General features: G+C 40.6%; 1 protein-coding gene across 1 annotated transcript in view; it reads right to left on the bottom strand.

Annotated features, from left to right (window-relative positions):
- ANTXR1 (ANTXR cell adhesion molecule 1) overlaps positions 1 to 18,960 on the bottom strand; it is a 228,112-nt gene that overhangs the window by 100,062 nt on the left and 109,090 nt on the right. The window contains exon 12 of the mRNA XM_036263300.1: positions 18,555 to 18,633. Within this exon, the coding sequence (XP_036119193.1) occupies positions 18,555 to 18,633 (79 nt within the window). The remainder of the gene's footprint in view (positions 1 to 18,554; positions 18,634 to 18,960) is intronic.

Below are 18,960 nucleotides of genomic sequence, written 5' to 3'. Positions count from 1 at the left end.
GAAAATCTTGCACCGTCTGAGTCATGCTTTGTTTTTCACAAAGGAGGTTCCCAGATTGATAACCCACCATTCATCATTCAGCAGAGCTGCAACTGCTGGGGTTGTTTTGATATATGATGTTCTCCTATTGTCTTAATATGGTACCTTCAAAGTCATGGCAACCTCAGAGCAGGAGTTCAGAGGATAGTTGGAATAGTGACAGTGTTGTTGGAGAAAGGATATGACCTTCCAAGGTAAATATTTTAAAGGAATAGTAATCATTTGGCTACAGATTCTAGTTTGTTATGGATTATTACTTTATGCTTTATATGAATAATACCAGAAGGGCTTAGATAAACCGTCATTAGTATGTGATTAAGGGGAAGACTGATGCTACACTCCCACAGATGCAAGCTTTGAGGTCGTCTGTATCAAAGCTGTCCAGCATCATCTTGGTCCTGTTGTCACCTTGACCTATTAGAGACATTTCATGTCACTCACAATGGTGAGAGTAGCAATAAGTAAACCTTGGATTCACTCAGTACTTTCTTTCCTCTCCATAAAATGCACAGAGCTTATTAATCAAAACCAGTTTTTACAGAATAGTGCAGACAAGATATAGCTCGTTAGTGCTCAGAATGCCTTAGTTCCGGTGAGTAGGCTATTGAAATAGGATTACAAAGTAAAGTTACTTAGTAATTTCAAATACCATGATACTAGAAGAGAAAGGCTGATTTCTCATTTTCATTTTTTGTTCCATTAGATACAGGGATTGGTCTACTTGCCTTTAATGTAGCTATTTATTGAATGTGTATGCTCAATTGGTCTTATTGATCATCCCTCACATATTAGTCAGCATCATTATTACCTATTTTCAGCAAGTAAACATTCCTGCTCTATGCTTTAGATTATGAACTCAGGAAGGTCGAGATTATGCCTATGACTTGGGTGGTGCCTCATAGAGATGGATGATTACATGATGATCGACACATGCTTAGCAGTAGGAGACACAGGAAGATGAAAAGGTCATCCTCCAATTCTGGACGATGTTGTCGCAGTCCAGATAGAAAGTGAAGACTGACTCACAGGGCTCGTTTAGAAGCAGCACAGTTTCTGTGTAGTTAAACTCTAAATGGTGTTACAAACCACAGTGCTTGAGCTCAGAGCACAAGGAGTTCGGGAGGCTTGCCAAGGTCAGTGAGGCATCCTGGGACAGGTCCAGGCAGCACTTGGCAGGCCTTGCAGCCACGGTGACATTTGGGTAGGTGAAGAGAAGATGAAGGGGCATGCCAGAAGGAAAGTAAAATGTGATCAAAGGCACAGAGGTAGGAATGAACATAATTTTATTTACAGTGAGGAAATATGAAATAAAAATGTCTCATCATCAGCAAAGATTTTTATCTATTAGGGCTTAGTACATTCACAAGTTTTAAGGCCAGCAGTTCAGGGTCAAATGAGGCTGCCAGGCTGGACTCTATCATGCAGCATTTGTTAGATATTTATTTGGCTGCATTTGCTCCTTTTATATACAAACAATCTCAAGCTTTATTGATACCTTCGTGAAGACCAGGAATTTTAGCCACGCAGGGAAAATAAAATTGTCTTTCATACTTCCTCGGCCTACAAATGAAGCAATTTTTCTGATGTTTGGTTGTATGTAAATATTTTAGTTGTCACTTATGCAAGTACTTTTTTTTTTATCCTCACCCGAGGACATTTTTCCATTTTTTGTTCAGGTAGAGTGAGAGGGAGAGAGGAACAGAGAGAGAGAGAGAGAAACATCGATATGAAAGGAACACATCGAGTGGCTGCCACCCGCACGACCGACCAGGGTCGGGGACAAACTGCAACCGAGGTACGCGCCCTTAGCAGGAACCGAACCCGGGTCTCTCAGGACCGCAGGCCGACGCTCTAACCGCTGAGCCAAACCGGCCAGGGCTGCAAGTACTTTTAATAAAAAACAATGAACAAAACATTAAGCCCACTGCTTTGGGCACTGACTAAACTAACATCTGTTTTAGCAACCACAGCAAGGGCGAGTGCTAGCTATGCATTGCTTGTGGCACAGAATCTTCTTTTGGGAAGATACACACTAAATTGCTGACCTTTGAATTTCCTTGGTGCCCTGATGAACAGGTGAGAAGCTGGTTGCTTTGCAAAACAAAAAATGTTTACATACCTTCCAGTGACTGCCATTCTGTAGGGAGCAGAGGGGAGTTTACCTCCTTTTGGGGAGTGCAAACAGTACAATTTACGTCAGTCCTAAATAATAACCTGATTATAAGACACATGTGGGACCATGGGGCAGGTTGTGCTTTGATGTAATGTGACTATAAAGTGCCAGCCAGGACAACATGGTCTGGGGCAGGCTCCTGTCACCTCCAGTTCTGGGATAGCATAGCCCACTGATTTTGCCAATTTTTGATCACTTAAAGAGTTGGCAATTAGTTCAGTGTTGGCAGAAGGTACAGCCTCTCAGGTTTTTTGCTCCATGGTCCTGCTTCCCAGACTGTTCATCTTTCTCCCCCCAATTCCCCACACCTTTTTGTCTTTCCCCAACACATACTTTTGGGAGCCTCTTTAAATTGTGCACTTCTTCCTACAATTGTTCCTCTTTCAACTGAATTTGCAAATCCAGACTGCTCATCCCCAAAGATTCAGCTGTTTGAAACAGCCTCCTTGACCAAGGAGCAGGCATACACACACACACTGGTCTTGTGTACTTAGGGCATTCACACTCTCTCAAGTTCTTATTCAGAGACAAGAATTCTTATTTTATATACACATTATATAAACCTGATTGTCTGATATCTGGGCTCCCAGAAGCTTACAGTATCAAATTAGAAATGGGGGGCATCTCGAATGGAAGACACATGTCTAATACCGAGAAGTGAGAGGCCAGGAAAAGCAGAACCATAAACTTAAGAAACATAGTGATCAGATCAGAAGACCACTCCAGGAACAACCAGACTCAGAAACCGAGGGTCTCATAGTAATTTGGCAAATTTTCATTCATGATAACAATGGTGCAGAGTAAAATGTCAACCTGGTACAATATTTCATAACTTCCAGCCCAGCTGGTGTGGTTCAGTGATTGAGCATAACTCCCATTTTGTGCGAAAGGTTTCCATAGGAAGAAGACCCAGGAGTAGGTGAGGAATAAGCTCAACATGCACGTGTTTTCTTGGTTCCCTAGATTAATGATCTCACTCTGGCCTGCCCTGAACCTGTGACTATAGTTGGTTCCTCCTCCCATCCAGAACTGACTAGTGATAACACAGTCCTTTAGACACATGTCTATTTCTCTTTTTCTCCACTCCTCCTTCCAACTAATAGTTTTCTTTATCTATTTTGTTTTTTTTATTCTGTTCTTACTTTATTATTTTTTGGAGGGGTTTACTCTGTTGCTCTTCTCTACCATCTTGAGTTCTGTGCTTGGCTAATTCACTTAAAATTTTTCATCTTTTCTAATATAAACTTATTTAAGGCTACAAATTTCCCTCTTAGAATCACTTTAGCTGCATGCCACAAGTTTTATGTGACATTGTCATCATTGACTAGTTTTCAGTATTTCCTAGTTTCCTTTATCATGTTACTTTGACTTATAAAAGATTTAGATGTGTGTTTGAAATTTCCAAACACATGAGATTTTCAAAATTGATTTGTAACTTGACTTGCTATCAATTTTTAGTGGTCACAGAATATGATCCATATGACATAAATTATTTGAAATTTGTTGAGACTTTTCTTAACTTCTAATACATGGCTACTTTTTATAAATGTTCAAAGTGTGCTTGAAAAGCAATAGGTATTCTCTCTAAGATGTTTCCTATAGACAGTAAACTCTGCAGTAGCTCTCCTGGCTGTAATGTGGCTGGTGATCAGCCCCTGCTCTCTACCTATCCCCCACTCTCCAAAGGAGAAAGGCCAGAGTTCTTATTTTCTACCATGGATGAGATGGGAGGTGGAGAGGAAGTGACTGATAAGTGATGTTCAGCATACATTTCATTAACTTCATTTTTGGTGCAGTACAGAGTGATGGGAAAGGTTTCATTGAATTTAAGATGCATCAGTTATAGGATGCCTCATTATGTTATGAACCATTAGGGGAAAACACTGCCAATTAAATTATGATACATTATTGATTACATGAAACATCCTGATTCCAGTGGTGTTAAATGTGAAAAACGTGTGCCTTAAAATTTATGAGATAATGGTATTTTTCATTAAACTTATAATTGTATAACCCCTGTTTCACTCAACCAAAACCTTTTGGACCCTACCTACAACCTTTTGCATAGCCTAGATCATGTGTCATTACATTATTCAAGTAGTTTATATTTTATTAATTTTTTGGCTGCTTGATCTGTTAATTACTGAAAAAAATGTACTTAAATCTCCTCCTGTAATGGTGGATTCATCAATTTCTCTGTACAGTTTTGTCAATTTTTGCTTCATGTAAGACAAGGATATGTTACTAAGTGCACACTAGATTATACCTTCTAGGTTAACTGTTCCTTTTAATATTATATAATGGTCCTCCTTATACCAACAATGGTTTTGTTTTGCCATAAAATATTTTACCTGATATTAATATTGCTACACTCATTACATTTTGTTATTTGCCTGATATAACTTTTCTTATACTTTTATTTTCAACCTTTCTATGTCTTTATATTTTTGAATGTATGTTTTATTATAAATAGCATGTACTGTGTGTTTTTTAAACACAATCTATTAATCTGTGTGTTTTTAACTGCTGAATTTGGTCCGTTACATTTATCTTGGTCATGGATTGTTTGAATTTCACTTTTATTTCTAAAAATAAATATTACCATCTTACTATGTGCTTATCACAGAGTTTTCTGAGGCATAGATTCAGAAAAATCGTGTTTTTTTTCTTCTTTCATTTATTCTCAAAACAAGGAAATTTCAAACTTAGGGCAAACATTCTTTAAAATACTTAGTGATTAAAATACTGAAAGTCAACTGCTCAAATATCCAAGAAAAACAAATCAGCATGAATCCTCCAAAACATATTTGAAAAGATATTTTTATGCAGACAAGGGTTATCAAAATAGAGATGTTGGCAAACTATTTATATTTCAGTTCACAAACAACATTTGAGAGCTGAGTTTTGCATTTCGATATTCCTGTGGTCTTTTGTTCTTTCTAATGACAGCACAAGAAACCACAGGTCATCTTGTTAAAATAATAATAATAATAAAATACTAGGACATGGTAAAAAGACTTTGAATTTGTGTGGCTCTACTGAGCCTAGCTAATAAATAGGTGGGAATGAGTTGTGAGCAGTGTAACAACTGTTTGTAAACGGAAGGGTGTGTTTTGAGGTTACTTGACAACAAATTGTTCTCAGGAGGAGTTGTAAGCACCCTCCGGTCTGAAATACCATCTCATTTGTATTAGGTGGAGGTTGGCCAATGTGAATCTCACTGACAGTGTCACCAACAAAAGGCTCTCATATTTATTTTCAAAATATCAAAACCAAACTCATTTGTTACACTCTGTAGGACTGTTTGCCTCACTCCTTCTCTAGCATACTTTTCATTCTAGAATTACATTCTCAGCGTAGGAAGGAGTCAGAAAGCTTTTCTGGTCCAGTTGCCTATCGAATGCATGACTGGCATTTACGTAAGTCTGCCAAGTTGTCAAGTTGCCTGCGCTTGAATACACCATACCGGGGAACTCCCTCCCTCCTGAAGCAGCCAAGTAGGAAGACTGAAAACCAAACCACAAACTGTATCTATCAGCCTATTCTGCTCCTTAGACCTATACAGTCAAAGCAGATGTGCCTGTTTCAGGACAGCCTTTCAAATACTGAAAATGGCTCTCTAGTCTTTCTTCACGCCTCCAGAGTAAAGAGTCCAGCTTCTGTAGATTATTTATTCTATATCATCTACCACATTAGGTATTATTTTTCATACATCCAGTTTGTCTAGACTCTCCCTGACATGTTCTTTGTATTTAATACAATACTTGAGTAGATATTTTACCTTCACCAAGGTGAGAGTTTCCATGGTTTCTCTAGTCGGAGACACCACACTTCTGTTAATTCAACCAGAGGTCAGTCTCTTTGGGAAGCACACCACTGTACTGATTCTTACGGAGCCCACACCACCAATGCAAGGAGACTCACTCTGAGCACCTACCATGTAGCAGGCCCTGTGCCAGCTGTTTAAAGACCAGGATTTTAGCTACATTGATCTGATCCCAACGCTTATGTTTGCTCCACTTTTCTTCTCTAAGTCTTTCCCTGTGTTTTGCTAAGCTGTATCTTTCAAAGGACACATCACCTATAATTATAGCAAAAATCAGGGCCATCTTTTTCAAAGGCTGAGTATGAAACATCAATGAGTCACTTGTAGCCCCAGGTCTGCAGATGGGTCACTTTTGGTACAAAGTTCCCTTCAACCCAAATAACGTAAAAGTACACTGGAGCCTATTCCCTTTCCAAGTGACCAAATTTATAAATCAGTGGTATCCAAATTAATGCTATTTTGTTAATATACATGGAACACACAAGTGCTGGATTCATCTTCCTAAAATTTTGCTTTGCGCTTCCCATCACCCAAACTCCATCTCTGTCATTCAAATCCTCTGTGAGATCAGCCTCCAATTCCCCCTCCAATCCAGCCTCCCCTTACTCTTCCAGGCTGTCTGAAAGAGGGACAGGTGGGTGTGGGAGCAAGTTGGACAGGAAGTAGGATAATGTTAGGGTGAAGAAATCTCCAGGGAGAAAGTCAGAGTGTGGGCCCTGGTCCTGCCCTCCTAGGTTGGTTGTTGGGAAGGGACTTGTCTTCTCCAGGAGTCGTTTCTTAGAATTGCAACAACAGTGTAGGGAGGGTCTTGTTGGGGAAGACTTTTTGGGCTGAGCAATTCATGAGCTACCATTTTACTCTTAAATGTCTAGAATGATTAGTCCAGCTCCCCTTGCAGGAAGGTCACACCTTCTTGGGTAACTGGGAAGTAATCCATGGAATCCATTAAAGGAAGAGTCCTGAGTATGCACTTGCTTGTGTCAATTTACTTATCCAAAGGCCTGTGTGGAGGTTCATGAATCTTTGGAACAGATTGGGAATTTCTGGGTGCCTGTGTGATATTTTCCTTTCATACCCCAAAGTGTATATTTACCTCTTGGAGTATATGTCCTGATTTGTAGGCTATGCCGTAGGATTCTGGAGGTCAAGGTTTGGCTATTCGTCTTTGAAGTCCAAGCACTTTGCCCACAGTACTATTTTAATACATGTTGGTCCTGCTCTTTGGCTCTGTTGCTAACAGCAACCTCTTCCCTATATTTCTTTCCTTAATGAAGAGACCCACATGCTTATAGCTGTTGGTATGAATTATCCATCCCAAAGATAGCTACCTATTTTGATTGATGGACTGTTTTGCTAACCTTGGAAAAGAAATAGACGAAAAATGTCTTCTCTGATTTCTACTTTTTCTGAAGAGCATGCAATAATATTTTATTATGTTGGAAGGCAAGACTGCCACCACTCAGCACAGGCTACTGGACTCATTCCCCACCAGGCTGGTGAAATTCAAGAAATTTTGGCAAGGGCAGTCATGCCGACTCTCTATTTACTTAGATAGCCTTATGACTACAAAGTTGGGCTGGGTTTGTATTCTCCTAAATTATTTCAAAACAATTAGTAATAGAATTGAACTGACTTACAAAACAGACCCAGGAAGTTGCCTAGGACAGAAGTCTGCAGACAGTTATGTGATATGGTTCCTGACCTCCCTTTTCAGCCTCTTAGCTTCAGCCACCGTAGCCTCCATCTCTGGGCTTCAGAACACCCTGTCCTGAGCCAGCCCCGATCAAGGCAGGTCATGCACCCTCAGCCTTGGCTGGCCACATTAGTACTTCTATAGCCTAAGATTCTGATAAGCCAGGGTGAACTCAGGCCATGCCCATGTTCCCCAAGTCACACACGGCCTTTCTGTAGTTACCTAGATACTAAGATTGTTGTTGTTTTTTAAGACAAAAATGATGTTTGTTTCCTGGATGAGGAGAAATATTAAAGAAACTCTAAAACATGGCAGATAATGAAGGCTTTTACAACTGGTCCCAATTGTTTTGACTCTGACCTTCTCTGCTGTTGCCCAACCCAATCAGTTATAGCCAAACTGGCTCCAAACGTGCCTTTACCCAGGCTACACCCTTAGCTAATCCTAATTCTTTCTTCATGACCCAGTTCACTTATCATTTCTTCTGTGAACCCATTTTTGATTCCCTAGACAGTTCACCTCATGGTTTCACTGGGCTGGGCATTGTACATTTCTCTATGAAAGAATCTACGACATTAAATTATAAATCCTTGCAGTACTTGTTTGTTTTCCATGTATTATATCTTTGTGTTCCTTGGACTTAGTAAAATGAGTGACTTAGATCATATATAGTTTCTATGGTTCTGCCTGGTAACCAGCCACGTGCTGTAGACTCTCATAAACAAGGGGCCTACCCTGAATCTTGATCCAGTTGAATGGGCTTTTCCAGAACCCCTTCTCCAGGTCTGCATCCCTGACAAACGTCTTCTCCTAGTGGAGCTGGTGTTGTTCTCAAGAGGTTTTTGGCTACTGCCCTGCCTGGGATCACTGGTTGTCATTTCCCAGCTGGCAATTTTTTTTTCTTCTTAAATTACGTTCAGGCTCCCCATGCCCTTTGGATGTGCATACTGGATTATTGGCCATCCTCTTTGGGAGCGTATTCTCCAACCAGTTCAGTGTGTTCTAATCCTACCTCATTCTGGCTTTCTTCTCCTACTACCAGCAGGTGCCATCATGGTCCCAGTATGACCCTTGATTAAGTCTGTTCATTCATTCATTCATTCATTCATTCATTCACTCATTCACTAGCTATCTACTAACTACTATGGACAGGTATTGTGCCAGGTGCTGGGTTGCAACAATGAACATAACACAGCCTACTTCTTTCCTCAAGAAGCATATCGGCTACACTGTACAGGTGAGGTAATTAATCTTTCCAGTGTCTGTGCTTTCTTTACTCCAAGTCTCCAGTTGTTTTCAAACTCATAACCTCCCTCCGTAGGGCAGCTGGGGACCCATTTTCTTGTGAGACATTGGGAGCCATGAAGTGTTACAAACAATGCAGATGAAACTGGGCTCTCTTTCCTGAAACAATGAGCAACACGTTTATAGCTCAGCAGGACTAAGTGTGAGAAGAGGGAAGAAAAGAACAACTTGGACAATGGAAACGGGGCATTTGGAGAGAAAGTTTTGCAGTCTTTTCTGGCAACACAAGAAGGGAAGGTCCCTAGACTGGATGTATGAGCCAAAATTATTCTTTTAGGCAAACTCTTATTTTTTATAGCAGAAAATATGATCCAAAAGAAGGAGCATAAAAGAGAGGTTTCTAATTTTAAAATTTTGGTATTTTTTTTTTTTTTTGGTACGTGCCCCTAGCGGGAACTGAACCCAGGACACTCTGGTCCGCAGGCCAATGCTCCAACCGCTGAGCCAAACCAGCCAGGGCAAAATCTTGGTATTCGTACATAAATGGAATTGGGAGTGAATCAAGAGAGTAAATAGTTTTTCTTAAATATATTTTAATAATTTTTTTCCCCTAAACTTTGGAGCACAATTAGGGTCAGGTAAGTAGAATGATAAGCAACCTGGATGTTTAAGATTTACTTGGCAAACTTACTAAAAATGCAGAATCCTGGGCTCCTTACCCCCAAATTCTGATTCTTTTGGGTTTCTCAACCTTGATACTATTGACATTTTGGACTGGATAATTCTTTGTAGTGGGGCGGGTAGGAGGCTGTCTTCTGTGCATTGTTGTTTTCTCTTTCTCTCTCTCTCTCTCTGAAATATCTATAGAAAAAACCACTAGTTGAGGAAAAGAACAGTCTAAATTCATAAAAATCTGAAGGATAAAATGACTGAAAAGTCCTTGGGAAACAAGTTGGCACCATGTTCATCCCCATAGAAATCAAATCATACTTCAAAACCACAGAGGGGTGTGGCTCCTTCAAGGGACGCTGGGAGATCCTGTGTGTGGTAAAATTCTCTCTGAGGCGGCAGCTCCTATCTGTCTCAAATGGTGCCTCCCTTGATAAAATGCCCACAAACATGCTGGACACAAAGTATTTTAAATAGCAATAGAAATTTTTGTGTGTGGTAATAATGCATCAATGTTAGTAAATACTTGTTTTAATTCATTCTTCTAAATAGTCTAATTAGTCTCCTTATATTACTCTTTAGTTAATTCATTTATTGAGAAAATCTTTTTTCAAAATAGTGAAGAGGGAGGTGGTTTGGGTTGCTGGGTGAAAAAGGTGAATGAATTAAGAAGTACAGATTGGGTCCGGTCAGTGTGGCTCAGTGACTGAGTGTTGACCCATGCACTAAGAGGTCACCGGTTTGATTTTAGGTCAGGACACATGCCCAAGTTGTGGGCATGTGGGGGGCATGCAGGAGGCGGCCAATGTTCTCTCTCATTGATGCTTCTATCTCTCTCTCCCTCTCTAAAATCAATAAAAAAAAACCCCACTTTTTTTAAAAGTACAGATTGGTAGTTACAAATTAGTCATGTGATGTAAAGTTCAGCATAGGGAATATAATCAATAAAATTGTAGTAAGACTTATCAGGGGAATCACTTTGTAAATTATATAAATGCCTAACCACTATGCTGTACACCTGAAACTAATATAACATTGAACTTCAACTGTAATTGAAAAAAAAATAGTGAAGGAACTGCTACCTAATCCAGTTGGTTTATCCCCAGACCTAACTTTGTGGTGGTGTTTTCCCTCATCATCCTTCAGGCAACATCTTCAAAGTTTCCTCCAGTCTGTTCCCACGCTTATTATGGACTCAAAAGGAAACACACCTCTTAACCTAGGGAACATTGCCTGTTTAGAATGTACAGAACATACACAGTAAATCTTTTAATGAGATGGCCATTAGTCATGTACTTGGCAAGAAAAGAGAATGTCAATAAGCTAGTGAACAGCTATTATTCTTGACAAACTACCATATACCTCCAGCCCCTTATGTACTTTGCTTTTAATCTTTGCAACGTCCATGCAAGACAGGCTCTGAGACAGGCTCAGGTTGCCCCAAAACACCTGGGATTTGAAATTAGGATTTTTGACTCAATATCCTTTTTTTTTTTTTTTTAATTCCACCATTATGCTACAATTATAGGGCAGTTCTTGCTTTGGTGTCTCATGGCTGAGTCTGTTTCATCTTTATTTTCATTCAAAAATAATTTCTGTGTAGAATGGCTTGATATGGGTTCACTCAAATTTGCTGGATCTTGTTGCTGTTTGTAGTCAGGCTGTTTTTCATATAAATTAAAGGGGACAAGATAAGGTTTCTCATTGATTTATGGTTGATTTTAGACCCTTATATCCAACTTTAGATCACTTTCCTTTCTTCGAAGATGGTGATCTCCAACCTGGAAACCAATATAAATCAAATCCTGATCACAGTTAACAGGGAGGCATATCAGCTGGGTTTCACTGTTACATCCGGGGGGGGGGGGGGGGGGGGGGGGTTGAGGAAGGTGTGACATGTACATCCTAGGAGGGTGGTCGTTAATCTGAAAAATGGCTCCAAATTGGAAGGCACCAGGAACTGATACCAAATGAGAGGAAAAGCAAAAAAGACTCATGACCCTGGGAGAGACCATGAACAAACTAGGCTCATGAACATGCCCAGTCCTTGCTCAGGTTGGTTTCTCTTCAGGGGAGAGCCTCTTCCCACTTATTCACCTGGAATTATTATTTTTCAGATCACCACTTGGGTTTTGTCTCCTGCACGAAGCCCTGTGACTCCTCCCGGATTCCCCCCCTCCCCCCCCGAAGCCCTGTGGCATGTACACCTGGCTCGGTCTTGATCTTTGTTTTATGCTTTTATAGGATTGTTGGACTCTCCAACTGGATTTTAAAATGCAAATAGAGCACTGGAGACACAGGATGAGTCTGAGAATTCCTTGTTGAATGATTTCCTGATTTTTGTGCACTTTGAGTGGGGAAATTATAGAATTTTAAGGTATTCATCTAAAGAAAAAGACCATCTCTCATGAACAATTCTTAAAAGCATTAAATTTGCTTGCTTTGCTCTTAACAGGACAAATTTCTTTTTGATATTTCCCCGAAAACAGCACCATATTAGTGATTTTGTCACTTACTGCTAGAGGCTGGGAAGAACAGGGAGGCCAGTTAGGGCTACGGAGATGGGGTGCATTTAAATACTCTGTACAGAGAGGACTTTGGCTGTTTGACCACTTTCTATAGTCATGGAGCTCAATAAAGTTTACCATTTGTATAGGAATCTTTTAGCTCTTGGATGGAAAAATATTTTTCCTGTAAAACTTCATGGAATTTCTGCTCCTGGCAGGGGCAACAGTTACTTGTTGTGAATCTTGAAAACTTGTGACACTGTTGTCCAAATGGGCACCAAATAAAGCGAGGAAAGAAAAGTCTCGACTACATATTTTTAAAGTATCTTTGGTTCCAGTTGATGGACTGGGCAGGCTGCAACTGGCATTGACGAGACTAACCCTTTACTCAGACCCAGGGGATCGTTTTTGATCTAAAAACCTTGTCCTGCAAACCAGCTGCTGCCCAAGAAACGAACGCAAGTCCAAGACTTCACTTCACATTCTGGATGGCCACACACCCCGCCCGCTTCTCTGTTTTGTCCCATGATGGCTTTAGCCTTTTAAATTTGAGCTTCTGTGTAGGTCCCTGTTGGGGACTGGAGTTTTATGTTTCTGTATAGGTCCCTTTGTTTGGATGGATCTGGACTTCATGTCTGCCCTTTAGTCACCTGGGCTTGGCTGAGTGACAAACATGTACTCGTAAGGGTACATCTGGTCTCAGAAGAGTCCCTTCGTTACACCGGACTCTGAAGTGAGGAGCTGATTCTCCAACCAGTTCAGTGACTTTGACTCAGCTTCCACTGTAATAACAGCTCGTATTTATTGAGCACTTACTACCTGCTAGGCCTTCTAAGCACTTTACACATATCATTTCATATTCAGAACACTGCCAAGAGATGTAAAGTGTTATTCTTCAAATTTTACAGATTAGAAAATTGAGGCACAAAGGGGCTACCTAACTTGGTCGAGGTCACCCAAATAGTTGACAGTAAACCGATCTCCTGACTTTTCCCTTCAACCCCAAATCTCCTTTCGTCTTCCTCCTGTCAGCTGAGGGCAATTCTATCATTTCAGTTACTTAGGCTGAAACCCTTTGGACTATTCTTTTTTTTTTTTAATCCTTACCTGAGAATATGATTTTGTTGATTTTTAGAGAGAGAGGAAAGAAGAGAGAGAGAAACATGGATGTGAGAGAAACATCTACCAGTTTCCTCCTTTATGCACCCCAACCAGGGATCGAACCCACAACCTAGGTACGTGCCCTGACCAGGAATCGAACCCACAACCTTTTGGTGTACAGGATGACGTTCCAACCAACTGAGCCACCTGGGCAGGGGTTTTAAAAATAATTAAGTTTTGGGGTGACACTGGTTAAGAAAACTATACAGGTTTTAAGTATACAACTCAACAAAACATCTGCACAGTGCATTGTTCACCCATCCATCACCCAAAGTAAAGTCTCTTTCCTTTGCATTTATCCCCTTTTGCCTTCTTCCACCTCCCCTCAACCCCTTTCCCTCTGGCTATCACCATACTATTGTGTGTATTTTTTATTTTTATTTTTTGCTTAATACCTTCACCTTTTTTTCACCCAGCCCCCCAACACTCCTCCCATCTGATAGCTGTCAGTCTGTTCTATGTATCTATGCTTTTGTTTCTTAAATTGTTTTGTTCATTAGATTCCACATATAAGTGAAATCATATGGTACTTGTCTTTCTCGACTGGTTTATTTTACTTAGAATAACATTCTCCAGGTATATCCAGGCTGTTGCAAAAGGCAGGATTTCCTTTTTAATGTCTGGGTAGTAGTATTCCACTGTGTAAATGTACCATGGCTTTTTTTTTTTTAATCCATTCATCTACTAATGGGCACTTGGGCTGTTTCTAGATCTTGCCTATTGTAAATAATGCTGCAATGAACATAGGGGTGCATCTATTCTTTCAAATTAGTGTTCTGGGTCCCTTCAAATATATTCCTAGAAGTGGAATCACTGGGTCAAAAGGCAGTTACATTTTTAATTTTTTTGAGGAAACTGCATACTGTTTTCCACAGTGGCTGCACCAGTCTGCATTCCTTACAAACAGCGCATGAGGGTTCTCTTTCCTCTTCATCCTTGACAGCCATTCTGACAGACGTGAAGGGTTACCTCATTGTAGTTTTAATTTGTATGTCTCTGATGATTAGTGATGTTGAGCATTTTTTCATATGTCTATTGGCCATCTGTATGTCCTCTTTGGACAAGTATCTATTTAGTTCCTTTGCCCATTTTTAAATTGGATTGTTTTCTTGGTGTTGAGTTGTATAAGTTTTTTATATATTTTGGACATTAACCCCTTATCAGATGGTTATTGGTGAATATGTTCTCCCACACAGTGGGTTCCTTTTCATTTTGTTGATTGTTTCTTTTGCTGTGCAGATGAAGTTTCTGTTTAGTTTGATGTAGTCCCACTTGTTTATTTTTTTCCTTTGTTTCCCTTACCTTAGGAGATATATTGGCAAAAATACTGCTACGAGAAATGTCTGAGATTTTACTGCCTACATTTTCTTCTAGAATTTTTATGGCTTTGAAACTTACATTTAAGTCTTTAATCTATTTTGAGTTTATTCTTGTGTATGATGTAAGCTGGTGGTCTAGTTTTTTTGTTTTTTGCACATATGTGTTCCATTTTCTGAACATCATTTATTGAAGAGACTATTTTTTACCCCATTGTATGTTCTTGCTTTCTTTGTTAAATATTAATTGACCATAAAGGCATGGGATTATTTCTGTGGCTCTCTATTTTGTTCCATTGATCTGTATGCCTGTTCTTATGCCAGCACCATGCTGTTTTGATTACTGTGGCCTTGTAGAATAGTTTGATATTAGCTAGTGTAATACTTTCAATGATGTTATTTTTTCCTATCCATAAACACGGCATATGATTTCATTTATTTGGGTATCCTCCTCAATTTCCTTCTTAATTATCCTATCATTTTCCAAGTACAGATCTTTTACCTCCTTGGTTAAATTTATTCCTAGGTACCTAATTAAAAAAAATATATATATATATATTTTTTGTTATTGCAATAGTAAATGGGATTGTTTTCTTAATGTCTCTTTCTGATAGTTTGGTATTGGGGTATTAAAATGCCACTGATTTATAAATATTAATTTTAATTCTTTTTCTTGTCTGATTGCTGTGACTAGAACTTCCAGTATTATGTTAAATAAGAGTGATAAAGGTGGACATCCCTGTCTTTTTCCTGTTCTTAAGGGAAACACTTAGTTTTTGCCCACTGAGTATAATGTTTGTCATATATGGGCTTTATTATGTTGAGGTAAGATCCCTCTATTTCTACTTTGCTGAGAATTTTTATCATAAATGGATGCTGGATTTTATTAAATGCATTTTCTCCATATATTGATAGGCTCATGTGATTTTATCCTTTATTTTTTTATATGATATATATCACATTTATTGATTTTCAAATATTGTACCAACCTTGCAACACCAAAATAAATCCCATTTGATAATAGCGTATGATCTTTTTAATGTATTGCTGGATCCAGTTTGCTAATATTTTGTTGAGGATTTTAGCATCTGTGTTCATCAGGGATACTGGTTACAACGTTCTTCCTTTGCAGCGTCTTTATCTGGTTTTGGAATCAGGATAATGCTGGCCTCGTTAAATGAGCTTGGGAGTTTTTCCTCCTCTTGAATTTTTTGGACCAGTTTGAGAAGGATAGGTGTTACTTCTTCTTTGAATGTTTGGTAAAATTCACCGTGGAGCCATTCTTGATTCCTCTCCTTTCAAGCCCTATATCCAATGCTTCAGGAAATCAATCCATTAGCTTTGTCTTCAAAATATGGCTGATGCTGACCACTTCTCTCATCTCCATTGCTCCCTCCTGAATCAAGCCACCATCCTCTCTGGCCTAAAATATTGCTATAATCCTCCTAGCTAGTGACAGTCCTTCCAGTAACCAGAGTGACCTTTCAGACACACACCTGATCATGTTGTGCCTCCGTGCAAAAGCCAAAGTTCTCACCAGACCCTTCACTCTCCACCCCTTTTACCTCACTTCCCCTGCTCTCCTCACCTGCTCCCTTCCAGTGACTGACCATCAGCCTTCCTGCTCTTCCTTGAACACACCAGATGTCTAGTGTTGGGGTTCTAAGCACGGGGGCCCTCTGTTTGGTATGTTCTTCTCCTAGTAGCCTCACAGTCAACTTCAAAGTCTCTACTCAAAATGCCACCTTCTCAATATATTTCTATTTACGTTACACTCACTCAAGAAGTTCCAACTCCTCTTACTCTGCTCTACTTTTTAATAGAATAAATATATTGTCTTTTAACATAGCATGTGATTCATTTTTTATGTTTCTTGTTTATTATTTGCCTTCTTTCTCCTCTCTCTCCCCGTAGATAGAGGTTTCTTGTCTGTTGTGTTCTCTGATGTATCTCAAGTACCCAGGGCAGTGCCCAGCACATTATGTATGATCAATGAATATTTGTTGAATAAATGAATGAACATACATATATCTCAAATATTAGCGTGGCTATAACTTTGTTGTAGACATACAGCAATCTAAGATGAAAAGGGGAATGATGCAGAGGACATTATGAGGTGGTGTTGATCTAGGGCCAGTTGAACAGAAAACAGTGTGACAGGCACTCAGATGAAGATGTAAGGTGTTAGCATAGGCTGGAGTGAGTCAGGAAGATAGAGGGACTTTACTGGGAGTTCTTTTGATTTTGGAGTACAATAGTAAGGACAACCTTTCTTCTTGGCTTAGAGGCTCAGGACTGAGATTTGTAGTCCTGTTTCTGCCATACCACAGGTTTAGTTCTGAGATGTTTCTCCTTCTCATTTTTCTGCCCTCTCAGCCTCCAGGTCATGGCTGTTTCTCTGGTATGATCAAACAAAATGAGAAATACAGGCCCAAATTGTTGGATCATTCATAGTAGGGAGGAATCTGGAATGAAGCTGTTAGATTTGGGGTATTTTAATCATTTCCTGAAGGTTGGCAGGTTCCCAAAGGGGTGATTTCTAGACGAATCAGGCAGGGTGCATTTGAAGAGAGGTCACTGCTTGTGCACACAGTTTTCATAGTTGGTCTCCAGAGTTGATGTTCCACTAACAGGTCCTTGAGACATTGACATTTCTCAGACACTTCTTTGTGACAACCCTAGTCGCTTTGGTCAAGTAAAACTTTCCTATTATCTGTACCCATGGCATAGTCTTCCACTGCTTTCAAGAAAACTAGTTTGCTCCTAACACAGGATGAAAAGCGAGAGGGGTGGAGAGGCAGGGGCTGGGAGGCAGTGTTGTCAGTCAAGAGGTCTGACTTCCTGTTCATTTATTTTGCTTGGTTTCGGTGCTGCCTGCTCTCTCTCCTCCACCTGTGACGGTGTTAAGGCCACAAACCCCAATTACTGAGTGGTTCTAACAACATGTCCTTCAAAGTCCGGCCAGGGATTGATCATAGCATCTGCCTAAGCTTACCATCAGGTCAAACACATTCATCCCTAGAATGATCTAAACAAAAAAGTGTATTTGGCTGCAGAATCTGAATATTCAGACAGAGGTTATTTTGGAAATGTTCATGTCAGGGGCTGACTGCCCTCTGCCTGGCTGAACTCTTGAGATGCTGACACAGGGTGGGAGCAACTCCACAGGCTGGGTGTTCCCAACCATAGCCTCAGAACCACCAACGCAGGGTCCAGCCCAGAGAGGTTTCAACTGGATGCGTGAAGCCCGGGCATTCGTATTTTTTAAAAGCTCTCCAGGTGATTTTATGTGTAGCCAGGAAGCAAAACTACCTGACAGCAGGATCCAGGGAAGGGGTATCCGAGGAGCTGGCAGGGAGCACGTAGCCCTATTGCTGCCTCCCAAGCCCTTTGGCATGAAGCCCCCTCCCCCTTCTTCCCTGCTTCATCAATTTTCCATTTTCTCCTGGATTGTTTCTATAACCACATAAACAAGCTCTGATTTCTCCCATTCTAAATAAAAGGCTTTCTTTATATTCTTTATACATCTTTCTTTAGTTTCGGCCCCATTTCCCTGCTCCCCTTTAGAGGAAAACTCCCTCAGACATGCTTTCTGTACATGCAATCCGATTTCTTTCTGTGCATTTTCTCCTAAACCCACTCTGTGCAGACATTCCCCCTCAGTACTGCACAGACACTGGCCCATCTTGCCATCTGGTCATGCCAGTTCCTTCAGGTCTCACCCAGTCACAGAAACGGGGAAGCTGGAGAAGCTGAACACAGGTGTTCCTGATGCACTCTGAGGGGCAGCACACCCCTCACGCAGCCCATAGGGGGCCTGGCAGTGTCGAGATTAAAGGTCAGTGGGCAGAATGCAAACCAGACAACGTTCCAGGGAGATGGAATGACAGCGAAGCCTTTGGTAAAAGGAAAGGTGATGACTTACACAGTGTGTGGTGGTGATGATGACAGAACTGGAGATGAAAGACAGGCCATCATTCATGCTGACCTGGAGTGCGGCTTTCCTGCAAAGACACCGAACCAGAGATACTCAGCGCGGTGTGCAGGGGGCCAGAACTGAACACCTTGGTCCCCTGTGGGCTCTGCTTGCAACTACCCTTGGCACTGCAGTCTCTTCCCCCGGGGGCCTGAGCGGTCTCCTTCGTAAAAAGTGGACCATGGTCTCTAGGGCTCCTCCCACCTCTCACATTCCAAGGAAATGTCAGGATAGGCTCGGGGCCATATCAAGGCTGTGCTGTCAGCCCTTTGTGTGTTGCAGCACATTGCGCTGCATGGGCAAAGCCTGCTTCCATTTAACTGACTTGTCACATTGTAGTAAGATGAAGGATTGG

The sequence above is a fragment of the Molossus molossus genome, unplaced genomic scaffold (assembly GCF_014108415.1).
Source record: "Molossus molossus isolate mMolMol1 unplaced genomic scaffold, mMolMol1.p scaffold_m16_p_15, whole genome shotgun sequence".
Taxonomy (NCBI): domain Eukaryota; kingdom Metazoa; phylum Chordata; class Mammalia; order Chiroptera; family Molossidae; genus Molossus; species Molossus molossus.
The sequence above is the reverse complement of the archived record's forward strand: the minus strand, read 5'-3'. Positions and strand labels throughout refer to the sequence as shown.